This window comes from Pelophylax lessonae, assembly GCF_965119305.1.
Source record: "Pelophylax lessonae genome assembly, chromosome: 1".
Classification (NCBI taxonomy): Eukaryota; Metazoa; Chordata; class Amphibia; order Anura; family Ranidae; genus Pelophylax; species Pelophylax lessonae.
The window spans coordinates 225541063-225568368 of record NC_138768.1 but is presented as its reverse complement, the minus strand read 5'-3'; the positions used below and the strand labels follow the sequence as shown (position 1 = coordinate 225568368).

General features: G+C 46.8%; 1 protein-coding gene across 3 annotated transcripts in view; it reads left to right on the top strand.

The window, feature by feature from the left end:
* ATXN2 (ataxin 2) overlaps positions 1-27306 on the top strand; it is a gene marked incomplete at its 3' end in the record, with an annotated part of 179710 nt that overhangs the window by 119649 nt on the left and 32755 nt on the right. For all 3 annotated transcript variants that reach the window (XM_082265650.1, XM_082265649.1, XM_082265648.1), the window contains 2 exons: positions 14489-14559; positions 14718-15031. In XM_082265650.1, coding sequence (XP_082121776.1) covers positions 14489-14559; positions 14718-15031 — 385 coding nt within the window. The remainder of the gene's footprint in view (positions 1-14488; positions 14560-14717; positions 15032-27306) is intronic.

Genomic DNA, 27306 nt, shown 5'->3' with positions numbered 1-27306 from the left:
TCAGTGGCTTCCCAGTCTGCCATCGAGCGTTCAGCCAGGTAACGCTCCTGGCACAGTGAACGACCCATCCCTGTTCGGTGCAGGGATGATTGGTGAGGTGGCTACCTCACCGGACGCTGTGCGGTTTCTTAACCTCCATTATGTGCGTCTTGAATTGCGACTCTCCCTGCCTCATGTGCAGCGGCTTGTTCGCCTGTGCGGGTTCCCCACGCCATGTGAGGTAAGTGTATTTATGTGGGGACCTGTCTGTCTGGGGGGGTCTCAGTCTGGGACTGTGTAACCTGCCTTTAATCACACTGCTTGTCTCCCTATCTCTCGGCTGCATGCTGTGGGCTGCAAGGGGGGGGGGGGAGCTGTATGACACTGTGTGTGTCAGGCTGGGCAGTGTGAGGAGCTGTGTGCTGTGGGGCATGTTTTTTCTTGGCATGTTTGGGCATATACAGCGATCGCTGCGGCGATCTAACATGTATCCTTATATTGGGATGTAATGTGTGTGTTTTTTATGCACTGTGGAGCGGCGTTTTCGGCGCCAAACGACGCCATTTTACCGGCGCCCGCTCCGGCCGCATGGTTTACATGCACGGCGGCCATTTTCTTGTAGCCTCCATAGGCTTACATAGAGCGCCCTGGCAGCATCACTTCCTCTCTCCTGGAACACCGATCGAGGCAGCAGCAGCGGGGTCTCCTCAGGTTTTATCCTTCTGTTCTTGTTATCCATTGCCTGTACTCAGTTTGTATATTCCCTGTGGGGGTCTCATTGTGCCTGAGTGTGGTGCGGTGGGCTGCGCTTGCCGCGCTTGCTAAAAGGGGGCAGTTAACCCTTGGTTGTCTGGCATTACAGGGGCAATGGATTCTCAGGAGGGCAAGTTTCCTACAGTATTGGTGGAAAGCCAGGGGACCGCTGTTTCCCCCCCAGGGGGGGATTTAGCCACTATTGTGGCTGGCCTTGCTGCCCAGGTGCAAATGCTGGTGGCTGCTCAATCTACTAAACGGCCCAGAGTTGCTCTGTCCTCTGATTCTGAGGGTGAAGGTGATGGGGCTGTTCTGGCAGGGACCCCCCTATCGGGGTCCCGCTCCTCTCTTGATCTAGTGGGGTCTGAGGTAGAGGCTGAAGTTGAGGGGGTTGATAATTCTCCCCCTGGCTCGCCTGAAGAGCTTGCAATCATGGATGAGTTGATTGCTTCCATTAAGCAGACGCTACGTTTGCAGGACGAAGTGTGTCCCCCCGCTGCTTTGGCGGCTTATGGGACGCAGAGAAAATGCAGGACGCCGCAGGTTTTTCCCTGCAATGCTGATTTTCAGCGCGCTGTTAAGGATCAATGGCGCGATCTGCGCAAGCCTTTTGCGGTACCAAGTAAATTCAAGCTGCGTTATCCTTTCTCGCCTGCCACTGATGAACGGTGGTGTGTGCCTCCGCCAGTGGATCATGCAATTGCGGTTTTGAACAAAGCCACTGCGATTCCTGCAGAGGGTTCCCCTGTTTTCCGTGATGCCACGGATAGGAGACTGGAGTCTCTTGCCCGTCATACTTATTCTGTTACGGGCTCTATGCTTAAGGCTCTGTTTGCTTCTCTCATGGCGGCCCAGGCGATCGCAAGTTGGACGCAGATGCTTAGGCGCGTCCTAGTGGCCGATTCGGCCTCGGCGGCGACCCTGGATATGGTGGATCAGATCCACCAGGGTGTCATGTATCTGTGTGATGCGGACCTGGACCTGATTCCGTTGGCTGCACGTGTGCACAGCGTGGCGGTGTTGTCTCGCCGCCTGGTTTGGTTGAAATGTTGGTCGGTGGACCAATCTTCACGTAAGACCTTAGCCAATCTACCTTATGATGGGTCTCGCCTTTTTGGGGAGTCCCTGGATGTGTTGATTAAGGGGATCACCGGGGGTAAGAGCACTCTCTTGCCCCATTTCCCCAAGGCTAAGGGGGCTTCTGGGAAGAAGCATGCAAATTTTCGGCCCCCTCAGGGGTCCTTTCGTGCCTTTCGGCCGCACTACAAGGGCAAACCGTTCAAAGGCCAAGGCTCTCAGAAGAAGCCCTGGTCTGGGAAACAGAAGTCCGGCCAATCCGCACCTGCTGCCCATAACAGTTCGGCCTGAAGGGGTGCCCTCACCCAGTTTTGAGGGTGGGGGGACGCTTGCTCGGTTTTCTTCAGCCCTGGTTGGCCCGTGTGCGGGACAGATGGGTTCTGGAAATCGTTCGATCTGGTTACAAGATCGAGTTTCTCTCTCGGCCGGAGAGCAGATTTTTTCCCTCAAATCTTCAACTGTCTCCAGAGCGCCTGCGGGATCTGCACCTGGCGGTGCGGGACCTGAGGGCTCAGGGAGTGGTGGTTCCGGTGCCTCATCGGGACAGATTTTGGGGGTTTTATTCCAATCTGTTCACCGTGCCCAGGAAGGAGGGCAAGGTTCGTCCGATTCTGGACTTGAAGGCTCTGAACCGCTCTGTGCGGGTTCGCAAGTTCCGCATGGAATCCCTGCGCTCGGTGGTGGCTGCCCTGGTTCCGGGGGAATTCATGGCCTCCATCGATTTGAAGGATGCGTACCTTCACATCCCCATATTCGAGGGTCATCAGAGATACCTTCGATTTGCCATTGCGGAGGATCACTACCAGTTCGTGGCGTTGCCCTTTGGTCTCGCCTCGGCTCCGCGGGTCTTCACCAAGGTGCTTGCACCGGTTCTGGCATTATTGAGGGCCCAGGGCATTTCTGTCCTGGGGTATCTGGACGACATTCTGGTTCGGTCTGCGACCAGACAGGGTCTGGAGAAGGACCTGTCTGTCACAATGCAAACTCTGCAGGAGTTTGGTTGGACGATAAATGTTCCAAAGTCGACACTGAGTCCGTCGGTTCGTCTCCCCTATCTGGGAATGATACTGGACTCGGTGCAGGCGAAGGTCTTCCTGCCGGAAGACAAACTCAGGACTCTTCAGGAGGAAGTCAGGTCCCTCAGGGACGTTCCACACTCGTCTCTGCGGATGTGTATGAGATGTCTGGGATTGATGGTCTCGGCCTTCGAGGCGATTCCTTTCGCGCAGTTTCACACGCGGGGTCTCCAAGCGGAGATCCTGTCCAAGTGGGACGGGCGACCTCAATCCCTGGATCTTCAGATCTCGTTGAGTCATCGCACCAGGGAAAACCTTCTGTGGTGGCTCCAGTCCCCGTTGGTGTCCGGGGGCAAGTCGTTTCGTCCGATCTCGTGGACGATAATCACCACGGATGCCAGCCTGTCGGGCTGGGGTGGTGTTCTGGGCGTTCTGGGGGAGTCTTCCCTCCCGATCAACATTCTGGAATTGCGTGCGATAAGGCTCTGTCTTCATCGCTGGACGGACCGGCTGCAGGGCTGCCCGGTTCGGGTGCAGACGGACAATGCCACGGCGGTGGCCTACATCAACCACCAAGGGGGCACCAGGAGTGCCCGAGCGGCTCGAGAAGTGGCCGACATTCTGTCTTGGGCCGAGACTCATGTCCCGGCGATAACGGCGGTTCACATTCCGGGAGTGGAGAACTGGCAGGCGGACTATCTGAGTCGCCAGACCCTGGATCAGGGGGAATGGTCTCTCCACCCGGCTGTCTTCCAGATGTTGTGCGCGAAGTGGGGTCTTCCAGATGTGGACCTGTTCGCGTCTCGCCTCAACTACAAGGTGAAGAGGTTCGTGGCAAGGACGCGCGACCCTCGGGCAGACGCGTCGGACGCGTTAGTGGCCCCGTGGCATCAGTACAGGCTGATGTACGCGTTTCCACCGATTCAGTTGCTGTCCAGGTTCCTTCGCAGGTTACACTCGGAACGCAGCACGGTGATTCTTGTGGCACCGGACTGGCCTCGCCGGTCCTGGTACGCAGACCTCGTGAATCTGGCGGTCGACGCCCCTTGGCGTCTGCCTCTTCGAGACGATCTACTGTCTCAAGGACCGATTTACCACCCTGCTTTACAGTCGCTGGCTTTGACGGCCTGGCTGTTGAGACCGAGGTCCTGAAGGAGAAGGGTCTCTCTCCAGAGGTCGTTCATACTTTGATCAACGCGAGGAAGTCTTCCTCGGGGAAGGTTTATTACCGTACTTCGAAGGCCTATTTTGCCTGGTGTGAGTCCAGGGGGTTTTCACCCCGCACGTACTCGGTTTCCCGTGTGCTGTCTTTCCTTCAGACGGGTGTCGATCAGCGTTTGGCGCTGGCTACGATAAAGGGTCAGGTGTCTGCGCTGGCCGTTCTGTTTCAACGTCCCGTGGCTTCCAACTCCTTGGTTGGCACTTTTATTCAGGGTGTGCGGCATCTGGTTCCTCCTAGGAGGGATCCTTTGCCCCCTTGGGACTTGAATCTCGTTCTATCTGTGTTACAACGTGCTCCTTTTGAACAGATCAGGGAGATCTCGTTGTCTATGTTGTCCAAAAAGGTCGCCTTTTTGGTGGCGATCACTTCGGCTCGCAGAGTGTCGGAACTGGCGGCTTTGTCCTGCAAGTCTCCGTTCCTGGTTGTTCATTTGGATAAGGTGGTCTTGCGACCTAATCCTTCTTTTCTGCCGAAACAAGTTTCGGAATTCCATCTTAACGAGGATATTGTTTTGCCTTCGTTGTGCACGAAGCCTAAACATCCAAAGGAGGTGAGATTGCACTCTCTGGATGTTGTTCGGGCGATAAGGGTTTACCTTAAATCGACTGAGTCTTTTCATAGGACGGACTCCTTGTTTGTTCTTCCAGAGGGTCCTCGGAAGGGCATGGCGGCTTCGGCCTCTACCATCGCCAAATGGATCAGGCAGACCATTGAACAGGCCTATGCCTTGCAGGGGAAGGTTCCCCCTGTGCCTGTGAAGGCGCACTCTACTAGATCTCTGAGTACGTCTTGGGCCTGCCGTCATGGGGCTTCTGTAGCCCAGGTGTGTAAGGCGGCGACTTGGTCGACCGTGCACACTTTCACAAAATTCTACAAAGTAGATGTTCAGGCATCGGCGGATGCTTCCTTTGGCCGCAAGGTTCTTAGTGCGGCTGTTCCATAGGGTCCCTTGTTGGGGACTCCTGGCTGTTGGGATAGTTTTTTGTATCCCCTGGTTTTTTTGTCTTTTCCTGGGTTGTTGCTCCTGTTGAGCACTTATTTTTGCTGTTGCCCAGCTGGTTTCCTTCCTTTGGTAAGGTTCCTTTCTTTGATGTGGAGACTGCGTTGCCTTTCGGCGCGGATGCGTTTCCCACCCCTCATGTTTGCACTGCTTTGGGACGTCCCCATATGTGACGAATATGAAGAGGCGGCGACTGTCGGAGGACGTAAGAGAAAACGGAATTTTTGTAAAATCTTACCTGTAAAATTCCTTTCTCTGAGTCCTCCGACAGTCGCCGCCCCCGCCCCTCTTTTGGGGTTTGAATGTATACTCTACTGCTATTCCACTAAAACTGAGATATGGTTGCAGGAAGTAGGAGGGTATTGACTGAGGGTGGGATATGTTAAAGCTTTATTGTTAACATATTCTGTTGCCTAGCTACTCCTTCGGAGCAAAGTCTAATACCCCATATGTGACGAATATGAAGAGGCGGCGACTGTCGGAGGACTCAGAGAAAGGAATTTTACAGGTAAGATTTTACAAAAATTCCGTTTTCTCTTAGCTCATTGACAGACGTAGTACCCGCCCCTCTGTTTTGGAGTTGGGTTGGGTTAAATTCTCTAAACACTGCTTTGTGACATAACTGATTTGCTGTGGCAGAGAGAGAGATGATATACCCTCGGGGACTGCCCCTAGGGTGTGGCCAGAGCATTTTATTTCCTGTCTAGTCCTACTCCTGTGGAGGGCAGCATAACCCGAAGGTGCTGAATCACCGAGGACTACGTCTGTCAATGAGCTAAGAGAAAAGGATTTTACGGTAAGATTTTACAAAAATCCATTTTTTGTGCCTCTGGGTCGCAAGCAAAAAGGTTAATCGTTCAGGTCTTCTGGGGATTCCACAAAGCCATGGTGGGGAAAATCTAAGTCTGGCCAATCTGAATCTGCAGACAAGTCCTCTGCTGCATGAAGGGGCACCCTCACCCGAGTTTGGGGTAGGGGGATGTCTGATTCTTTCATGAACCCTGGACCTCCTTGATTCAGGACAAATGGGTTCACAAACTGATCCGATTAGGATACAAGATCGAATTCCGGTCTCGTCTGTCGGACAAGTTCTTTCAGTCCAATCTTCAATTATTCCCAGTCCGGTTAAGGAACTTGCAAGGGGCGGAACACAACTTGCTGTCGCAAGGAGTGATTGTGCTGGTTCCCGCTCAGGAAGGTTTTCAGGGGTTTTTATTCAAACGTATTCACCGTGCCCAGAAAAGAAGGCAAGGTGCGTCCCATCCTGGATCTCAAGGCCCTGAACCGCTTTGTGCGGGTACACAGGTTTCAGATGGAGTCCATCTGCACGTTAGTAGCATCTCTGCATCAGGGAGATTTCTTAGCCTCCATAGATATCAAGGACGCATATCTACGCTGGATACCAGCCTTTTCTTCGCTTTGCGGTAGCAGAGGAGCATTATCAATTTGTAGCGTTTACCTTTGGTCTCTCCTCAGCTCCCAGAGTGTTTACCAAGGTACTAGCAGCTGTATTAGCACTGCTGTGCCGGCGGGGGATTACAGTACTGGGGTACCTGGACGATCTCCTGTTGGGAGCAGACTCTCATTCAGCTTTGTTGGGGGATCTGACGATCATGGTCAGAACTCTGCAGGAGTTCGGTTGGAGCATAAATTCCAAGAAATCTGCGCTGACTCCGGTTCTGGATTATCTGGGCTTGACTCTGGATTCATCCTTGGCGAAGGTTTTTCTTCCCCCGGACAAGCTGCAAAAGTTGCAGGGGGCGATTCAGTTGTTGTTGGACAACAATCTGTCCTCTACGAGTTTGTATGCCAGCCTTGGGTCTGATGGTATCGACCTTCGAGACGTTTCCTTTTGCTCAGTTTCATACAAGGCCTTTGCAAAGGGAGATTCTTGTAAAATGGAACAAGGATCCAAAGTCCTTGGATTCTGTGATTCGGTTGAGCCACAACACAAAATCTGCTCTGTTGTGGTGGATTGAGTCTCCAGCACTGTGCCAGGGCAAGTCCTTCCTTCCGTTGTTTTAGACGGTGGTAACCACTGATGCCAGCCTGTCGGGGTGGGGTGCTGGGGAAGCTCTGTTCCCAGGGTACCTTGACGATGGAAGAGTCCAAACCTGCGATAAATGTTTTGGCGCTCAGAGCCGTCGACTCGTCTGCAAGGTTGTCCGGTTCGGATTCAATCGGACAACGCCATGGCTGTGGTTAACATCAATCACCAAGGGGGCACCAAGAGTGTTTCATGGTGTGAATTGCTGAAGGTGCTTGTTTTCGATCAACCCCTTTCTGTAAAAAGGCCAAAACCCTAGCGAACAGCGGTTGGCTTTGGGTACTATCAAAGGCCAAGTTTTGGTTTTGGCTATATAGTTTCAACACCTGTTAGCCACACATGTCCTAATCCGAACTTTTATCCAGGGAGTGTGCTATATGGCTCCTCCGAGGCCATTTCACAGAGCATGTAAGTATGGGGGGGTGTTTTTTGTTTTTGTTTTTTTTACCATCACTGCAAGAAGTGGAAGGAATTTGGTACAACACAGACCCTCCCTGGATCAGGAGGTTGCTCCAAACTGGATGAAAGAGTCTGGAGGAAACTAGTCAGAGAGGCAACCAAGAGCCTATAGCAACTCTGAAGCAGTTGCAAGAATTGAGGACATGTGACAACAATAACACAAATTCTCCACAAATGTGGCTGTATTGGAGCGTTACAAGAAAAAATCCACTTGAAAGGCCACATGCAGTCACGACTGAGCTTTGCCAAAACATACCTTGAGGGTTTTGAGGCCACATGGAAGAATGTATGGTCAGATAAGGCTAAAATGTATTATTTTGGAATCAACACCAAACTATATGTCTAGGGGAAATCCATACAACTCACCATCCAAAGAACACCATTCCTGTAGTGAAGCATGGAGGTGGTAATATCCTGTTAAGGAGGTGTTTCCCTGCAGCAGGGACTGGAGCACTTGTCAGCAAAGAGAAAAATGGATGGGGCGAAATACATCACATTCTTGAGGAAAATCTGCTGCCTTCTGCCAGACAGTTGTAAATGGGAAGGAGGTTTACCTTCCAACATGACAATGACCCAAGGCTCATGGGAAAACATGACCACACATGTCCTTGCATGGCCTCGTCAAAGCCCAGACTTAAACCTCCATTGAAAATCTGTGGAATGATTTGAAGACTGCAGTCCATAAACATTCACCATCAAATTTATCTGAACTTGAGCAGTTCTCTAAAGAAAAGTGGGGAAATATTTCAAAGTTCGTAGAGACATATCCCAACTGTCTAAAGGCTGTAATTAAGGGGGGCGCGGCGCGGAGCTGGACGGTTGCTAGAAGCGCAGCTCCGTCGGAGGGGAGAGAGATCGGCGTGATCCCCGGGGCCATTACAGCCTACATCAACCCGAAAACTACCAGCACCCCCCGGCATGCACCTTGTGCATGCCGTCAGCGAAGAAAAAGAACCGGGGAGGTCCGCCAAAGTACTCCCTGAACACTTACTGCGCACCAAGGAGATCAGCAGGATGTCCCAAGATGGCGCCCAGGCTCCCCCTTCACCGCAGGCAGAGACCATGCAGCCACCTTCTACCCCCAGCACACAGTCCGGGAATCGTGAGTACTTGGGCGGGGTCACTAAAGCAGACTTGGATGCAGGGCTTGCGGCCATGTATGAAAAGCTGGCAGACAAATTCCAGTCTGAGATTCAAAAATCCACTAATACTCTGACACATGAAATAGCTGCATTAGGGGGCCGCACCGACCTATTAGAAGCTAAGCACGATGAACTTTCTATTGCCCACAGTGACCTTAGAAAGGACTTTGAGCTACTCTCAGATAACTACAGTTTATTGCAAACACAAGTGGAGGACTTGGACAATAGGAATCTCAGGAATAACCTGCGCCTTAGAGGCATCCCAGAATCAGTCACTGATTTGCTTCCTGCAGTCTCCAAGCTCTTCATTGACCTGCTACCTGACAACCAGGAGTCTGATTTTATCTGTGATAGGATTCATAGAGCCCTGCGTCCTAAACCACCCCCGGATAAGCCTCCAAGAGATGTGATCCTTTGCCTCAAGGACTTCCTGATCAAAGAGGATATTTTGCGGGCCTCCAGAAACACCCCTAATATTTTGATGGAGAGCACACGCATTCAGATTTATCCTGACATATCTCAGGCCACACTTGAAAGGAGACGTAAAATGAAGGAGGTCACCTCAGTGCTCCAAGCAGCCAGGATTCGATATAGATGGGGCTTCCCCTTTAAACTATCGGTCCCGCATAATGGTACTGTGTATGTGGTCTATAACCTAATAGAAGGAAAGGAACTCCTATGTAAGCTGGGCCTCCTGGAAGCCGCCCCTGATGCCCGCCCGCAGAACACTCCTAGGCCCTCGCCTACCTGGTCCACTCCAGCTACCAGAAGGGACCAACGCAGATGGCGTAACCCCTTTAGGGACGGGGCTTTCTGATGAAGTTCGTTATGGACGGGAACTTTTTGGATGCTTGATTTAAGTCTGTGCGCTGTTAATAGGGGTTGCGTGGACGCGGGCAGACCCTTGCCCCTGGGTGGCCGCTTCTTTCCCGTGGGGCGGCTGTGCGGGGGTGACTGTGTCTGTTGGCGTGTATGCATCCTTACTCAAGTTTTTTTTTTTCTTCATACATATATTGGCGAATACTGATTACAATGCCGCTCGCTCTCCTCTCCCGTTGGTTTGTCCCCCATGTGCTGTTTTGCGAGGATTCGGGTTCCTGGGTTGTGTGGGCCCTCTCGGGGCTTTCCTTGCCTGTGGGTCCCAGGTCTCCGCACTCGGCTATTGGACGGATATGTCCAATGGATGTTGATTTTTTGGATGGATTCTTGTTATATGCCCGTCTCCAAAAAGTATGTTCATGTTCGTTTTTTCTGGTTGATACTTTCTAGTATTGTCAGTTGTTGTTGTTTCAAGGAAAATTCATTTAAAAACAGTCATTTTTTCAGGTCTTTAAACTTATAATGCAAGTATATTGGTCAATTTTCACTCCTGGTATTTTTGTAGTAGGTCCGGGCCCACGGTCCTTGGTAGATGGGAGTCCGTCCTCATGTGGATCAGGGCCTTATCCTTGTATTTTCCAGGATCTTTACATACTAATGCAGTCGAGTCCGGTTCTGGTCTATTTATCCCATAGTCTTCCATATTTTCAGAGGCTCAAGTGCGATAAATGTCCTTTTTACATAGTTCATGGGGCTTAAAATCTTGTCACATAATGTCCAGGGGTTCAACTCCCCTAATAAGAGGCATAAGGCCTTTAAATAGTACAAGAGACTAGGTGCTGATATACTCCTTTTGCAGGAAACACATTTTGCTGCAGACAGGCAACCAAAATTTTTTGATAAATCTTTCAGGCAATTTAAATGCTCCACATTCCAAAATAAGACCAGAGGGGTAGCTATTTTTATCAGAAATAATATAATATTTGATATTTCCTCCACATATAGTGACCTAGAGAGCAGATTCCTGATTATTAAAGGTACTGTTGCAGGCAAATCTATTACTATTGCGTCTCTTTATGCCCCCAATGAAGCACACGCCTCCTTTTTCAGGCATTTTTTTGACGTGCTAGGTAGGTTCGAGTCCCCCAATCTGGCTGCTCATCCATCATTTGACAGGAGTAACATTACAACCTCATTTAAAGCCTTTCCAAAGAGCCTGACCCGAGCACTTAGTGACATGCAACTGATAGACGCCTGGCGTGCCCACAATGTTGGCATAAAGGGTTACACCTTTTACTCTCACCCCCACGATAGTTCGGCCAGGTTAGACTATATTTTTTGCACACCGGTGTGGTTGGCGAATTCTTCTGATGCGTGGATTCATGTCTGCCCATGGTCCGATCATCAGATAGTATTGTTTGAAGCCGGGGGAGTGGGACTGGGCAACACGACGTATAGTTGGAGATTAAATGATTCATTGCTAAACGACCCTGCGTTGGTGGCCCAGATTTCCTCTTCTCTGGTGGATTACTTTGAGATTAATGAGGACGGCGTTTCACCTGCACCTATTGTTTGGACAGCACACAAAGCGGTCATTAGGGGGGAATTGATTGCACTGGCTTCAGCAAGGAACAAGTCCAGACTATCTGACATAAAATTACTCACAAAGGATTTAGATAGATTATATAACCAACATAGTCTCTCCCCCTCTGCTGCACTTTTGGACCAAATTTACACTAAAAGGAAGGCCCTAGATGATATTCTCTCTAACAATACCGAAAAGGCTCTCAGATGGTTCAAAGCCAAATTTATCCTTCACAGCAACTCTACATCCACCATGTTTGCTAAAAAATTAACTCAATCTACTAAGCCCACTCACGTTTACAAGCTCAGAGGGCCTAACGGAAAGGTTGTCTCACACCCTAAAGCAGTGTTAGGCATTTTCACAAATTTTTATAAAGACCTTCTTTCAGTGCCTTCTTCGCTCCCATTAAACGAGTTTCACCCTTGGATTGAAGGTCTATCAATCCCGTCACTCTCGGATAGTCAAAAAGAGCTATTAGATGCACCATGTACGGTTGATGAGGTTTTGGAAATAATCAAATCACTTAAATCATCCACTGCCCCCGGCCCAGATGGTTTTTCCTCTGCCTATTATAAATCTTTTGCCTCGATTTTAGCCCCTAGGATAACTAAGCTATTTAATCATGTTCTTCAGGGTGGGAGCTTCCCAGAGGAAATGCTCCTTGCGAACATGTCCCTGATCCCAAAACCAGATAAAGATCACTCTGTACCACAGAACTTCAGACCTATCTCGGTCATGAACAATGACCTTAAACTCTTTGGCCGACTTCTAGCTAATAGATTATCCACTAACATCCACAAACTGATTCACCCTGATCAGACCGGATTTATTCCAGGAAGACAGTTATCAGATAACATTAGGTTGGTTGCAAATATTGTCCATGACGCTAATGTTACCAAATCCCCTACCTGCCTTGTGAGTTTAGATATTCACAAGGCCTTTGACTGTGTCAGCTGGCCTTATTTGGAACACCTTCTTCCTAAATATGGTCTAGGTGAAAGGTTCATTCACGGCTTTAAAGCTCTGTATGAATCCCAACAAACAAGAGTCCGCCTTCCTGGGTGTAATTCCAACTTTTTTCAATTAAAAAGAGGTACAAGACAGGGTTGCCCGCTCTCCCCCCTCCTGTTTGCTCTAGCGATCGAGCCTTTGGCTACGGCTATCAAGAAGAATGTTCATATAGCTGGATACAACAGAGGTGGGAAAGAATTCAAACTTAGTCTTTATGCGGATGATGTCTTATTGATTTTGTCTAATCCTCATATTTCTCTACCTCATCTGCTAATTGAGTTGGAGAACTTTCGTTCCATGTCAGGTCTGGGGTAAACCTCTCTAAATGCTCGCTTATGCCAATAAATTTACCAAATTGGATGCAGGTTTCCATTGGGGAAAGTTTTTTTGTTCACTTGGTGTTCAAGATCATTCCGTTATTTAGGGGTTCAAATCACTCCTCGTGATTCTCTTTTCATTTCAAATTTACCTCCAGTGTTCAAGAAGTTGGGTCTGTTGTTAAAGGCATGGTCTTCGTATCATATTTCATTCCTAGGCAGAGTTATGGCTATAAAAATGATTATCCTACCAAAGGTCTTGTTTTATTTCAGGGCTCTTCCCGTCAATGTGCCTAAGTCCCATGTCATCTCTTTTCAGCGTGAGATTTCCAAATTTATCTGGAATGGTAAAAGATCCAGATACAATAGTCACATCCTTTATGCACCCCAGCCCCGTGGAGGTCTGGGTATCCCAGACTTATGGTACTATTTTATCTCAGCTAAACTCATACAAATTGCACAATGGCATGCGGAGTCGGATAGCATCCCCTGGCTCTCCTTCGAACAAGCCTCAGTCTCCCCGTGTTCTTAGGTTCTTTCCAGAATGAAGTGCATCAAGCTAACAGAAAGAGAATCTTTCACTCTTTACATGGTTCAATGTTGACTTTCCATGCTAAATGGGATCTTTGGGATAGATGTTTATAGATTTCTTTATGCTTCAAATGAGATATGATATGTCTTGAACGATGGTTTTGACTCTATGCTGACAACGGTCTGTCTGATTAGCTTTTATACTTTGACCAATAATTTTTTTTCGATATATGCAATTTTCATGTCTTTTCTCTATGCATTGTAAAAAAATTTTTTTTGTACGATGATACATGTTTGACCTGTATTGTTCATTTTTTATGACTTTCTAATAAAATCTTTTGTAAACAAAAAAAATAAAGGCTGTAATTAAAGCAAAAGGTGGTTTAACAAAATGGTGATACAAGGGGGTGATCTTTTTTTCCAACTCAGGTGTGTGACATGTTGGTGTTCTATCTTTCACTTTGATATTATAAGTTGCACTAGTAAATACAGCTGGATAAAACAAAAACTGTCTTCACTTCAGGCTGCAAAGCAACACGTTATTTTAAAGGGGAATGATTCTTTCTTTTCCATACCCACTGTGTGGGTCTGCTTAAGAAAGTATAGACATACTCACCGCAGCTCAGCCTCTGCTCCCTTCTCACAGTATTTGACTGACAGAAGCAGGAGCCAGTGGCTCTCGCTGCTCTGTCAGACAAGCACAGCCAGCAAGTCCATATAATTCAGGTAAGTATTTTATGGAGTGGGGGAAAGGAACAGCAAGTGGAATCTTTTTCTTGTGTTATGTTTAATGCAAGTAATACATTAGGGCAAAAAAACCTATTAACTTTAGAACCACTTTACGTATACTGTGTTCTTTGACAGTCAGCAGAGACGCACTGATTTGTGTTCAGCTAGCACAGGCTTTTGCGGAAAGGGCCAAGTTACGGCTGACAGAACTGAGGACAGTGTTTTGCCTGTCAATACTCGGTTTGTGGGAACACTTGGGGTCAGTTGTGTGTGCAGACCACCGAGGGATGGAGGACAGATAAAGGGGGGAATACTTTAGTTATTCCGAGCCCAGTAAGTGTGCACCCTCCAGAGTAATTTGGTTCTATCAGTCCTGCTCTTGGGACTACAGAATTGATTAGCTTTATGTGAATGGGAAAGTAGAAGGGTCTAAGTAGTTTGGCAGGGCTGTCAAACACGGTATTCGCAAATGCTGAGTGATGTCGGGCCACAACAGAACGGTGTGCCTTTCAAGCAGACCCAAAGGAATTTTTCTGTAATTTCTGTTTTTTTGATGAGGAAAAAACATGGGGAAAGGATCATGAATTGCAGAGATTGTTTTGTGTATGTGTTAAAATGTAAGCCAAATGTAGACGTTTGCTTGCTTCTTGTGCTTCATTTATTTTATAACCTTGCAATACTAATTTTACTGTAAAGGTTAACTAGTATGGATTAAAGAATGAACATTTCCATATACTGCACAATTTCAGTTTAGTAAAAGGAATGTGTCATGACGGTCCCTCTTGCTTTTTCTGTTTATAGTAATGCCTCCAATGGCTTCGGAACAAAGGAAGCAACTGGATGATTTAAAGAAGTTTAAAAATGACTTTAGGGTAAGTACAGCTGTACAAATGTCAGTGTTTGTACACCACAAATGTTAAGCTTAATCTTGAATCATAGCTGCTTTTTCTCTTTAGTTGCCTTGAGATTGCCTTTGAGCATTAGTTCCTTTTTAAATTGTCTTCTAATGTCCCATTTGTGTTTTCCACAGCTACAGTCTAGTTCAAGCCCTGATGCTATTGACCACATTCTTGGAAAAAATCGTGATGGCGTGGAGAAGCCTAGAGAACTTCTGAAGGAAAAGCCAGATTCAGGTTCCAAAGAGTCGACTAGTGAAAGTGGCAGTAATGCACCTACTAGTAACAGCAGCAGCAAGCCAAGTAGTCCAAGCATCTCCCCATCCATTAGCAGTAGTAGCTCTGAACCCAAGAGAGGCCCTGAGGTTACATCACAGGGTGTACAAACCTCTGGCCCTGGCAAGCAGGATCGGGAGGATAAGGATGACAAAAAAGAAAATGCTGCAGAGTAAGTAAAGTTCATTAATTTATCATTTTAGCTATTTGTAACCTACCCATGCTGTCAAACTTGCCCTTTTTTGTGTTCATGCTACCTTTGGGTTGAGGGAAAGTAAGGTGTCCCTTTCACTGAAGTCCTGAGCAGCTGGACAGAGGAATGAACAAGATGGGTAGATAACATTGGGTGGAATGAAAACCTGCTTACCAGCTACAGAGAAAAAGCTGATAGAAGTACCATTCTATAACCTATACTTAGTGTTGCCATGATCTTGAGACAGGCTGTACTAGAAAAATTCAAATTTAAGCTAATCCCCAGGCTTTCGGTATAGTTAAATTGGACTGAGATGGTCCAAATAAACAATTCCCTTCTCTAAGTGCTGTTGCAGCTCTAAGCACTTTATGTACTGCATGTAACTTCAGCAAAGTCTGTCTGAGCAGTGCTTAGCCATTCATAGGCAGCTTTTGTATTCTGTGAAAAAATACGAAGCTTCCTCTGACTGGCTGAAGCAGTAAATGTGACGTCAGCCCGCCTCCGCCAATCAGAGGAAGCTTTATATTCATTCACAAAATACAAAGCTGCCTATGAATGGGTGAGCACCGCTCAGATATACTCTATACTGTTCCGAGTGTGAGACGGGAACCTAGCACTGTGTACTGTATGTAGCTGAAGCTACATGCAAGTAAATACAGTGCTTAGAGTTGCTGTAGCACTTAGTGTAGGAAATGGTTGGGTTTGGACCAGCTTTATCCAAACAAACCAAAGTTGCAGAAAAACTGGAAATCCGCTTTAGTCATTAAATGGAAACCAGGCCTCAGAGTTGTCATTTTATAATACGAGATCCTCTACCAGTCTGAGCTTCTCTATTCTCTTCTCTGCTTTTTCTGCTCCTACCTCCTTTTCACCCCTTTCTGCCCTTCTTTATTTCTTCTATGGGTCTGGTTTTTATCGCCTACCAAGCCTATTTGCCTAGCTACCCCACTTTTGCTATTTAGCAGAGAATCTTGATTTATCCGCCCCTTCTCACATATCCGTACTTCTTACAGCCATATGCTTTCTTGGGGCATGTCTCCTTTCTTTAATCCAATACCTTTTTTTTTTTTTTTTTTTTTTTCCTACCAGAAAACCATGGGGTTAATTTATTAAAACTGGAGAGTGCAAAATCTGGTGCAGCTGTCCATGGTATCCAATTATCGAACATCAGCTTGTTCAATTAAGCTTTGATAAAAAAAAAGCCTGAAAGCTGATTTTGTACTGGTGTGTAGCTGGTTTCTGTACAGAGATGCACCAGATTTTTGTGCACAATAGGTTTAGTAAATCACCCCCCCCCCCCCTCCTATTTTATTATTATACAGGAATTATATAGCACCAACAGTTTGCGCAGCGCTTTACAGCGTGAGGGCAGACAGTACAGTTACAATACAATTCAATACAGGAGGAATCAGGGCCCTGCTCGTTAGAGCTTACAAGCTAAAAATAAGGGTCAAGTGATACAAAAGGTTATAACTGTGTGGGATGGGCTAATGGAGAAAATAAAAGTATAGCTGTTGGGTGGAGAGTAGGATAGGCTTCTCTGAAGTGAAGGTTTGGGGATCGCCTAAAAGTGGATAGTGCTAGAGATGGACAGACAGACTGGAGTAGGGAATACCAGAGGATGGGAGAGGTCCAGCAGATATCCTGGAGGGAGCATAGGAGGAGGTGACAAGGGAGCTAGAGAGCAGGAGGTCTTGGGAGGAACAAAGGGAACGCTTTGGTTCGTATTTTTAGACTAGGTTAGTGATGTAGCTGGGGGCCAAGTTAAGGACGGCTTTGTTATTAGCATTTTGAGTTTAATTTGTTGGATGAGTGGCAGCCAATGGAGGGATTGACAGTGAGGGGTTGCTGACTCTGAGCGGTTTGTAAGGTGGATTAGTCTGACAGCAGCATTCATAATGGACTGAAGAGGGGATAGTGTATTTAGGTCAATGAAGAGGGAGTTGCAGTATTCGAGCCAAGAGATAACCAGGAAGTGAATTAGGATCTTTGTGGTGTCATTGGATAGGAAGGGGCGTATTTTGGAGATGTTGCGGAGGTTGAGGCAGCAAGCTTGGGAAAATGATTGGATGTGGGGCCGAAGGGAGGGTTCAGAGTCCAGGATGACACCTAGCACCCTGGCATGCAGGTGCAGGATGAGGTTGTGTCATTGATCTTGTCAGAGAAGTTGGGGAAGGGGCACATGAAGGGACGTAAATATTATAAACTCTGTTTTGGACAGGTTGAGTTTTAACCTCCCTTGCAGTCTGATTGTGTCAGAATTTTTGATCTCAAATCGCGGTACATTGTTTTGCATGGAATCTATCTTATGTTTTAGGCCTGTAATTCTTAGGAATAACTCACTTATATCTGTCCAAACAATCTAGTAGATATCCCGGGTATGAAAGTTTGAAACACTGTAATAATAGTTCAGTAAACCTCTCGGGTATGAAAGATTTTGAAACCTGGGACTGCACAAAGTCTGACGTCACAATCGGGACAATAGAATCTGGTTTCCTTTATTTTCCTTCCACTGACATCTCTCTTCGAGCAGCAAACCACGCACATCCTTGTAGGTGCTGACTTTTTCTCAGTTGGTGGGATGTAGTCCATGAAGTGACGACCAGTCAGGCGTTCCGGGTTGACCATGCCAACAGCACGACGTCCAGATCTATTCCCAGCCATTGATGGTATTTGGTGATTCAGAAAGATATGTTCGGCAACTTTCCAAATGAAGTCTCAATGAATCAGGCTTGTCACACTTTTTTTTTTTTTTTCAAGAAGATGTCTGAAGATCTTTAAGGAAATCTTTTGCGGTTTCCTCATTGCTGGGTAGAATGTCATTGCTTGGTCGGCTCTGTTGACACCTTCCGTGGTGGTGTTTGTAGTCTATCACTAGTTGTGGCTTCATGACTTCTTTCCCACCTTTCACGCGTACCATAACAGTGGAAGTATTATGCACTGAACTCATTAGGCACACATTTTGCTTGTCCCGCCATCGCAGTGCCATCATTTTGCCTTTATGCCAGGCAACCATTTCTCCCGTCTTGATCTTCTTTTTGCCAAACATTGGCGGCATGTCGCGCTCTTTAGCCCTTTGGTTCCATAGGCATCGGTTTTGTTTTGCAGTAGAGCCTCCATAAAGTTCAGGAGATGTATAAAAGTTGTCAGCTGTTACACAAAAACCCTGATTTAGCAATGGTTCAATTAGTGAAAGAACAGAAGATGTTGCCATTCCATAATCGCTGTATTTTTTATCAAATTTTGTTCCTTTCTCAGTGTATATCACTGAATTCTGAATGTAGCCAGTTGACCATTTGCATAGCGTGTAGGATTTTACACCAAATCGTGCCCTCTTTGATGCAATGTATTGCACCCAGCTGAGCCTTCCCTTGTAGGCCATTAGACTTTCATCTATTCTGATGTCTCTTTCTGGCACATAGCTCCGTTGGAAATTCTGTAGAATCATTTGATATACTTCCCAAATTTTCTTTAGTTTTGGGGCAGGATGAGTAGTTTCATCAAATTCTTCATTGTTTTCGAAGTGGAGAAATTTAATTATGAGGGAAAATCTGTACCCTGACATGGCCATGCCATGTATCGGTTGTCCAATACCACTTCTGCAGGGGTTTCCCCACCACTCCCTGAAGAAATATTAGGCCCAGAAATTTCCAAATGTCATCTTTGGTCACTGGTTCCCACTTTCTGCATCTTACAAACTTCTGATGCGTAGCCAATTGTTGCTCTTTTTGTACTGGTTTGGCTCGGTAACTATTTTTTCAATAACCTAATCGGTCAGAAATAATTTTAGGTATGCCAAGGGGTCGTCATGGTCAATTTTCATACCAGGTGCTCCAGTAAATGGTAATCTTGGGGGGCGCTGCCTGATCCATACCGCAGTCAATAGAGCACCAAGTTCTCACATCGCTGAGCGAATCGTCGCTGTCATCACTTTCAGCACCTGATGACAAAATTTCCCACGAATCACTATCGCTCAGTTCTTCAAATAATTCTGATTCATTGTCACTTTTTTACAGTTCGTCTAAAAGTGCTTTTGAGCTAAAAGAACGCTTTTTGGATGCCATGGACTTGCTCATTTTTCCAGGCACAAAGAGCCACAAAAGTACAGTCAGGGCACTGGAAAAGCCATTAGGCTAAAACCTGTGGTAAAATGACTTGATACAAAGTTGTAATCCTAACAGATTACACAGTATCATGTCATTTGTTTTGTTTATTTTTTGAATCTCCTGCCGGTTCCACCCCCTGCGTTGTGGCGTTCGCAGGGAAGGGAACCGGAAGACGGGTGACGGCATAGGCCGGATTACACATCGAGGACAGTGGGAGGGGGTGGCTGCAGGATGGCGGGGGATTGTAGCAGAACTTAAGTGGGATTGTGGGGTAATCCCGAGTGTGACTAGGGGTAACTGCTTTTGGCACTCTTAACCCCGAGCCACTCTGGGGAATACCGCCATGGAGGTTAAAGAAGAGGTGTGACATCCATACTATGTCGGTTAGTTAGTCATGCGTGAGGAGACTGATGTGAGCTGAGGGGTGGAGAGAAAGATTTGGATGTTGTCTGCATAGAAATGATATTGAAAGCCATGGGAGGCTATCAGCTGATCCAGGGAGGAGATGTAGATCAAGAATAAGAGGAGTCAAAGAACAGAACCTTGGGGGACTCTGACAGAGAAGAGGAGGAAGTAGAGTTGTAAGTGATACTGAAGGTGCAGTGGGATAGGTAGGATGGGAGCCAGTGAAGAGCTCCGCCACAGAGACCAACGTAGGAAAGCTTTTTAAAGGAGAAGGCAGTGGGTGGTCAACAGTATCAAACGTAGCCAAAGAGGGAGGGAGGGGGGCAGAGAAGATGAGGAGAATAGATAAGATAGAAATATAGATCAGATAGAGAGGAGTGTAAAGATTAAGGGGACTGCTGTCATCTCCGGTGTGGAGTAGTAGTGTATAGAAGAAAGCGAAGAGAGGTTTTAATGCGCTCATCGATCAACGACCGAGAACCGAGCACGCGCCTAGTAGGAAGAGTGGTTGGAGACAGCCAAGGAGGTTGCCCCAGCCCCCTCCACCCCCAACGTGACCCCCTTCCGGGGCAATACAATGGTAATGTAAAAGTTACCACATATGTAATATAAGGTAAACCCACCATATATGGAACATGGGCATAAAGAGAAATTTAAACAGAAAGCACAACATAGGCAATCTAGGGTAATATCTGAGGAAAACACTATCAAACTATAATGCGCAAGTCTGCACTATCAGGCAAAATGAATGCGGAGTATGGCTCAGGCCCCGGCCGCTCCCCAATCTAGAAAGCAGCTCCCAGCCATCACCCCTCCATCCTCACGTGTCACGCTCTAGGAGACCCATATAAGTAATGTCAGGTGGTGGAGGGCAGCCTCCTCGTACAGGGGACGAGCCAACATGTCATCAAAATCGAGAATACGAGTGAGCACACAAGTCAGCCAACCAGGGGACTTCACAGCACACGAGGGTAAAAACACGTAGGTTCCAGGATGAGAAGACAATACATGAAGCCATGTGAAGCATGGGTAATGGCTACCCCCTTCTGCCTCTTCAGGCAACACCGTGGCACATGGCCCACTGGGCAGAAGGTGCGGTCATAAGAATGGTCAAAAGGATCCCAAAGATAGCCGTAGGGACATAACATTCGTCTGGAGAGGAACTTCCACGCACAGGATGTGCCATGTCAGAGTCCTCACAGGAGCCGGGTTGCAGAATCCGGTGAGAAGAATCCCGTATGCAGGGTAAGTAAAGGTATATTCAAACGTCAAGACTCGCGTGACCCATCAACGGGGACCGTGCGGGACCTCCTCAGTGGTCTCTGGGGTTTGGGAAAGAGCCCACCATGGCTCGCCACATTGTTCTGTCTACCGGTCGACAGCGGGAGAAGAATCAGCCAGCCGGGAACTTGAATGGGATCCGTGCCAAGGAACATGAATAAAGCAGGCAGCTCTGCAGGAGTGTGGAGAATGAAAGAGGCAGTGTTACAAAAGATGACCGCCAGGGGGTACCCCCAGCAGTATGTGCAGCCCGCTTGACGTGCAAGATCCAGCATCAGGTGGAGAAGTGCTCTACGTTGTAAGGTGGCCTTAGAGAGGTCAGGCAGGATCTTAATGTAAGCACCATCAAAGTCTACTGAACCCAGCTCCCAGGCTTTGTGTATAATAGCCTCTTTTTGGATAAAGTGATGCACTCTACACACTACATCCCGTGGTCTGTCCGTATAATTAGATCTGGAGCCCAGTGCCCTATGCACTCTATCTAGTTCTATATCTTCAGGTGGGTTAGAGGTCAGTACCTTTTTGAAAGATGGCAGCAACAGTCTCATGGAGATCATCCTTGCCTGTGGCCTCCGGCAGGCCTCGCAGCCGCAAATTGTTTCGGCGGCTTCTGTCTTCCAAGTGCAGCTGAAGGCTGATGGCTGTTTCCATATATGTATTGCGGGAGCTCTCCAGAGCAGACACCCGGGTATCCAGATCTGACACCGAAGTCTCTCCTGTGTGCAACCTGTCGGATTTCACCGCCTGCAGGTCCCGCCGGTGCGACTCCTCTATCCGGAGCACGAGGGACTCTATCTCCGACCTCGCCGGGAGAGCCTGGAGGAGAGCTCGGATTGCCGAGTCCACCAGGGACAGCCCCGCCGGCTGCAAAGGCTCTGGGAAGCCTTGGCTGAGTGGAGCTGCTGCCTCTGGTGTGGAGACAGTGGCAGTCTGTGAGTTGAAGCAGCCCCGGGACTCATCCATGTCCGGCTTCTGGCCGCGTGGTCCTGCCATCTTGGAAGTGAAGGGGGCTGCAGTATGTGAAGTTGCTAGGAAGAAATGGTCTATTTCCCCAGATTTCTTTGGCTTGCCGGGTGTGTGGGCTGATGAACGTGTCCTGTGCCTTTTATTTGGGGAGTGCATGCCGGTGTAATGGGGTTGTAATCAACCAGGTTGGGCGAGGGGAAGTCTGGAAGTCTTGCGCCATGTCCAGACCACACTCCGGAAGTATTGATTTTACTTGCGGACATGGGGTTGGGTGGGAGGGGTATCTGTAGAGTGGAGATTTTATCACAAATTGAACCAATCTTCTTTTTCTTTCTTTCTTTCTTCTTTCTTTTTTTTTTTGGAATTAATTGGCGATCTGGTCATTAATTTAGTCGATGGAGGATGTGGTCATTAATTTAGTCGATGGAGGATGAAGTAGAGAAAGCTATAGGTAGAGTTGACGGGAACTGGATAAGGTGTTATTGAGAATGATAAAATAGGTCTGCTTGGCAGTGTGGAAGCAAAAATTGTCTTTGGAGGGCTGATTTGTATTGATTGAAGTCTTCGTAAAATGTCATCTTACTCCACAGACGCTCAAGAGCACGGCCATGTTTTTTTTTTCAGAATTCTGGTGTCATCTGTTTGCTAGGGTTGTAGGGCCCAGGGCCTGATTATGTGTGTAATGAGAGGGGCGAGTGCATCCAAGACGGAGGACAGGGATCTATTGTAGACAGAAGTGGCTAGATTGGGGAAGGACAGGGAAGAAATTTTGTCAGAGGGTGGTCAGTTGAAGAATGCAGAAGAGAAGAATAAATGGATTTTCTCAGCAAAAAATTCTGATTGTTGTGCCACATCCCTATATTCAAAGTACAACCAGAAAGAGTTCCCCTAAGGGTTTGGGACTTTTACAAAATTTGCCTTTAGAGTATAAAAAAACTAATTTTATATAAAAGGTATACATTTTATTAACAAATGATTATAAAAGACATATAGATACAAAATTGATTAAACAGCAAACAATTGGTCATGGTATATCAATACACAAGAGATGACACTGTGATGATGACACTGTGATATGGTGTTACAATACCTAACACGTTTCAAAGCAATTTTTGCTTCTTCAGGGTTATAAATTTTAATACGCTCCAATCTCTAAAATGAAACCAAGTGATTTAATATATATGATACAGCATTCATTTGGTGTCAAAAGATTTGTATATTTATACATCAAGAGCTTACATCATCTGTATTGATGACACATTTGTGTTTGCACATGAAGAGTAAAAACACCTGTCTCAAGTCCTATTGCCGGTCCAGCTTGCATCAAATATTCAATCTAGTGATTGTTGATTATTCCTTCAATGGAGGGATGTGTTGTATACAAAGGCCTCTGGAGTACAATGGCGACTGAAGCCAAAAAAACAGTAGAGCTCTGTCAAAATATGAGAAAGCTTTCCAGAAAACATGCTTGTCACCTAAATGGTTGCATGTGTGCTCTTGATATGGAGTAGGAAGGTATAAGGGGAAAAATCAAATGAACAATAGTAGGACATGACAAATCCCGGATATATTGATGGACTTAGAAATATTATAAAAGACAGCGAATATATATATATATATATATATATATATATATATAATGTGTGTGTGTATGTGTGTATATATATATATATATATATACAGTGGGTACGGAAAGTATTCAGACCCCCTTAAATTTTTCACTCTTTGTTATATTGCAGCCATTTGATAAAAGCATTTAAGTTCATTCTTCTTCCTCATGAATGTACACATAGCACCCCATACTGACAGAAAAACACAGAATTGTTGACATTGTTGCAGATTTATTAAAAAAGAAAAACTGAAATATCACATGGTCCTAAGTATTCAGACCCTTTGCTGTGACACTCATATATTTAACTCAGGTGCTTTCCATTTCTTCTGATCATCCTTGAGATGGTTCTACACCTTCATTTGAGTCCAGCTGTGTTTGATTATACTGATTGGACTTGATTAGGAAAGCCACACACCTGTCTATATAAGACCTTCCAGATCACAATGCATGTCAGAGGAAATGAGAATCATGAGGTCAAAGGAACTGCCTGAAGAGCTCAGAGACAGAATTGTGACAAGGCACAGATCTGGCCAAGGTTACAAAAAGATTTATGCCGCACTTAAGGTTCGTAAGAGCACAGTGGCCTCCATAATCCTCAAATGGAAGACGTTTGGGACGACCAGAACCCTTCCTAGAGCTGGCCGTCCGGCCAAACTGAGCTATCGGGGGAGAAGGGCCTTGGTGACAGAGGTAAAGAAGAACCCAAAGATCACTGTGGCTGAGCTCCAGAGATGCAGTCAGGAGATAGGAGAAAGTTGTAGAAAGTCAACCATCACTGCAGCCCTCCACCAGTCGGGGCTTTATGGCAGAGTGGCCCGACGGAAGCCTCTCCTCAGTGTAAGACACATGAAAGCCCACTTGAAGTTTGCCAAAAAACACCTGAAGGACTCCAAGATGGTGAGAAATAAGATTCTCTGGTCTGATGAGACCAAAATAGAACTTTTTGGCCTTAATTCTAAGCGGTATGTGTGGAGAAAACCAGGCACTGCTCATCACCTGTCCAATACAGTCCCAACAGTGAAGCATGGTGGTGGCAGCATCATGCTGTGGGGGTGTTTTTCAGCTGCAGGGACAGGACGAATGGTTGCAATCGAGGGAAAGATGAATGCGGCCAAGTACAGGGATATCCTGGACAAAAACCTTCTCCAGAGTGCTCTGGACCTCAGACTGGGCCGAAGGTTTACCTTCCAACAAGACAATGACCCTAAGCACACAGCTAAAATAACGAAGGAGTGGCTTCACAACAACTCCGTGACTGTTCTTGAATGGCCCAGCCAGAGCCCTGACTTAAACCCAATTGAGCATCTCTGGAGAGACCTAAAAATGGCTGTCCACCAACGTTTACCATCCAACCTGACAAAGCTGGAGAGGATCTGCAAGGAGGAATGGCAGAGGATCCCCAAATCCAGGTGTGAAAGACTTGTTGCATCTTTCCCAAAAAGACTCCTGAGTGTATTAGATCAAAAGGGGGCTTCTACTAAATACTGAGCAAAGGGTCTGAATACTTAGGACCATGTGATATTTCAGTTTTTCTTTTTTAATAAATCTGCAACAATGTCAACAATTCTGTGTTTTTCTGTCAGTATGGGGTGCTATGTGTACATTCATGAGGAAGAAGAATGAACTTAAATGATTTTAGCAAATGGCTGCAATACAACAAAGAGTGAAAAATTTAAGGGGGTCTGAATACTTTCCGTACCCACTGTATATATATATATATATATATATATAAACAAGCTGGAATTACAAATCCAAAAATATCTAGTGCCAGAAGTCCAAGCTCATGATGGGATCCTCTCAAGAGCCATAGGTACAAATGTAACTAGTGCATCAGTTTAGAAAGCAAAAAAGCATTTTACATTGATCAACAGTAACTCCACACTTCAGAATACGACCAGACACCAGCTAGGGCGAGGTGAAAATACTTACTAACAAGCCGTTTTAAATACCGAAGGTAAGATTTTAAATCACACACAGCTGAATCTGGCCAGCCGTTCGTGAGAAGTGCTGAATAGCAACAGAGCTCCGAAAGGCTTCCTGAGATGGAGAGGCTCTGCGCTACCCCGCCACACTTTTGCGAATGCAGAAGGGAATGGTTGAAGTGACAAAGGTTTCTACGGGTAATTGTTAGGCGGTTGGAGGGAGAGGTGGTGGAAGACTGGGAGAGAGTGGAACTAATAAGTTGGTGATCAGAGAGGTAAAGGATTGTAGGTAGGAGACTACAAGGTCGAGGGGTGCTGCCATCAGAGGGGGTAGAAGCATGTACCCATTGCTTCAGGCCAAATGAGGCGGTTAGACTAAAGTTTACAAGTAGGAGTGTTAGTATTAACAGGGAATGTTTAAAGTGATTCTAAAGGCAGAAGGTTTTTTATCTTAATGCATTCAGATAAAAAAAAACCCTCAGTGTGCAACAGCCCCCTAATACTTACCTGAGCCCCATCTCGATCCAGCGATGTGCACAAGTGCCTCGGCCGTCCTGATTGCCTGAGACACAGCAGTGGAATGGACCCACAGAGCTGTGGCATGGCTCGGGTGCTGTGGGAGCACTTGACAGGAGGGAGGGGTCAGGAGGACCCAAGAAGAAGAGGATCTGGGCTGCTCTGTGCAAAACCATTACACAGAGCAGGTAAGTGTAACCTATTTTCTTGTTTTTAAAGAATTAAAAAAGGAGACTTTGGTATAACTTTAATTCGCAAACCATTATTGTAGGAATTTTGGAAAAGAAAAAGTAGGGTAGCCAGGCAGAGAAGTCATCAAGGAAAGTTGATACCATTCCAGGGGGCCGGTGGACCACATCAATTGACCATTGGAGAGGGAAGTAGGAGAATCGTGTCAGATTTATGAAGCCAGGTTTCAGTGATAAAGAAGTTGGTGACAAAGGTGAATTTGTCGCAAACAGAGCGAGCATTCCAGAGGCCACAGGAGGAGAGGCTGGTTTTGGGAAGAACAGAACTGAATTGTGCTAATGCCAGAGAGTACTGGATGGTGGGTGTGTTGGGTACAGTTTTAATTATGAAGGCCCAGGGTTTGGGGATGGGTCTCTAGAGGTTAGGAGAAGCAGAAGGGTGAGAGAGGTAATAGGAGTGTGCGGTTTATGAGGGGACATGCCTCAGCATCCTGGGGGTTTTATTCGCATGTGGGATTCAAATTTGGAGGAAGTGATGAGTGCAGTAATAACGAGCGGGCAGAAGTGAGGGTAATTGTATACAGTTTGTGGGGTGAAGTAAAGAGTTTAAGGAGCAAGGATACAACAGTGAGAAGGAGAGGTAAAGAGCACATGTTACAGAGAAGGAGGAAACATGTCATCTGCACTCTGGGGTTTTGTAAATGTTTGGTTGTACTCCTAATGCAGTGTTTCTCAACTCCGGTCTTCAGGGCACACTAACAGGCCAGGCTTGCAAGAAAACTGAAATACATCACAGGTGATATAATTTTCTGCTCAGTGATTGCAGTATTCTAGTCTGCATCTCCCCAAGGTAATACTTAAAATCTGGCCTGTTAGTGTGCCCTGAGGACCGGAGTTGAGAAAAACTGCCTTAATGTGTCCATGGCAAATTGGCTATGTTATTGAACCCATGTCTTTTTTGCAGGGCTTCACAAATTTTCCTGAAATCTAGGAGCCAGCTAAAAAAGTTAGGAGCCAGTTTTTTTTTTTTTTTTTTTTTTTTAACCGGTTGCCGACCGCCGCACGACTATATACTGCGGCGGTCAGCCCCGGCCAGGCAGAGTGACGTATCGGTACGTCACTCGCCTGTCACTGACTTGCGAGCCTATAGCGAGCGGGCGCGCGCCCGCCGAGGCGCGCGCCCGCCGCGGCTCGTTCACAGGCAAGTCAGTGCGTGTGACCGGCGGACTCGATGTCCGCCGGCCACACTACGATCGCT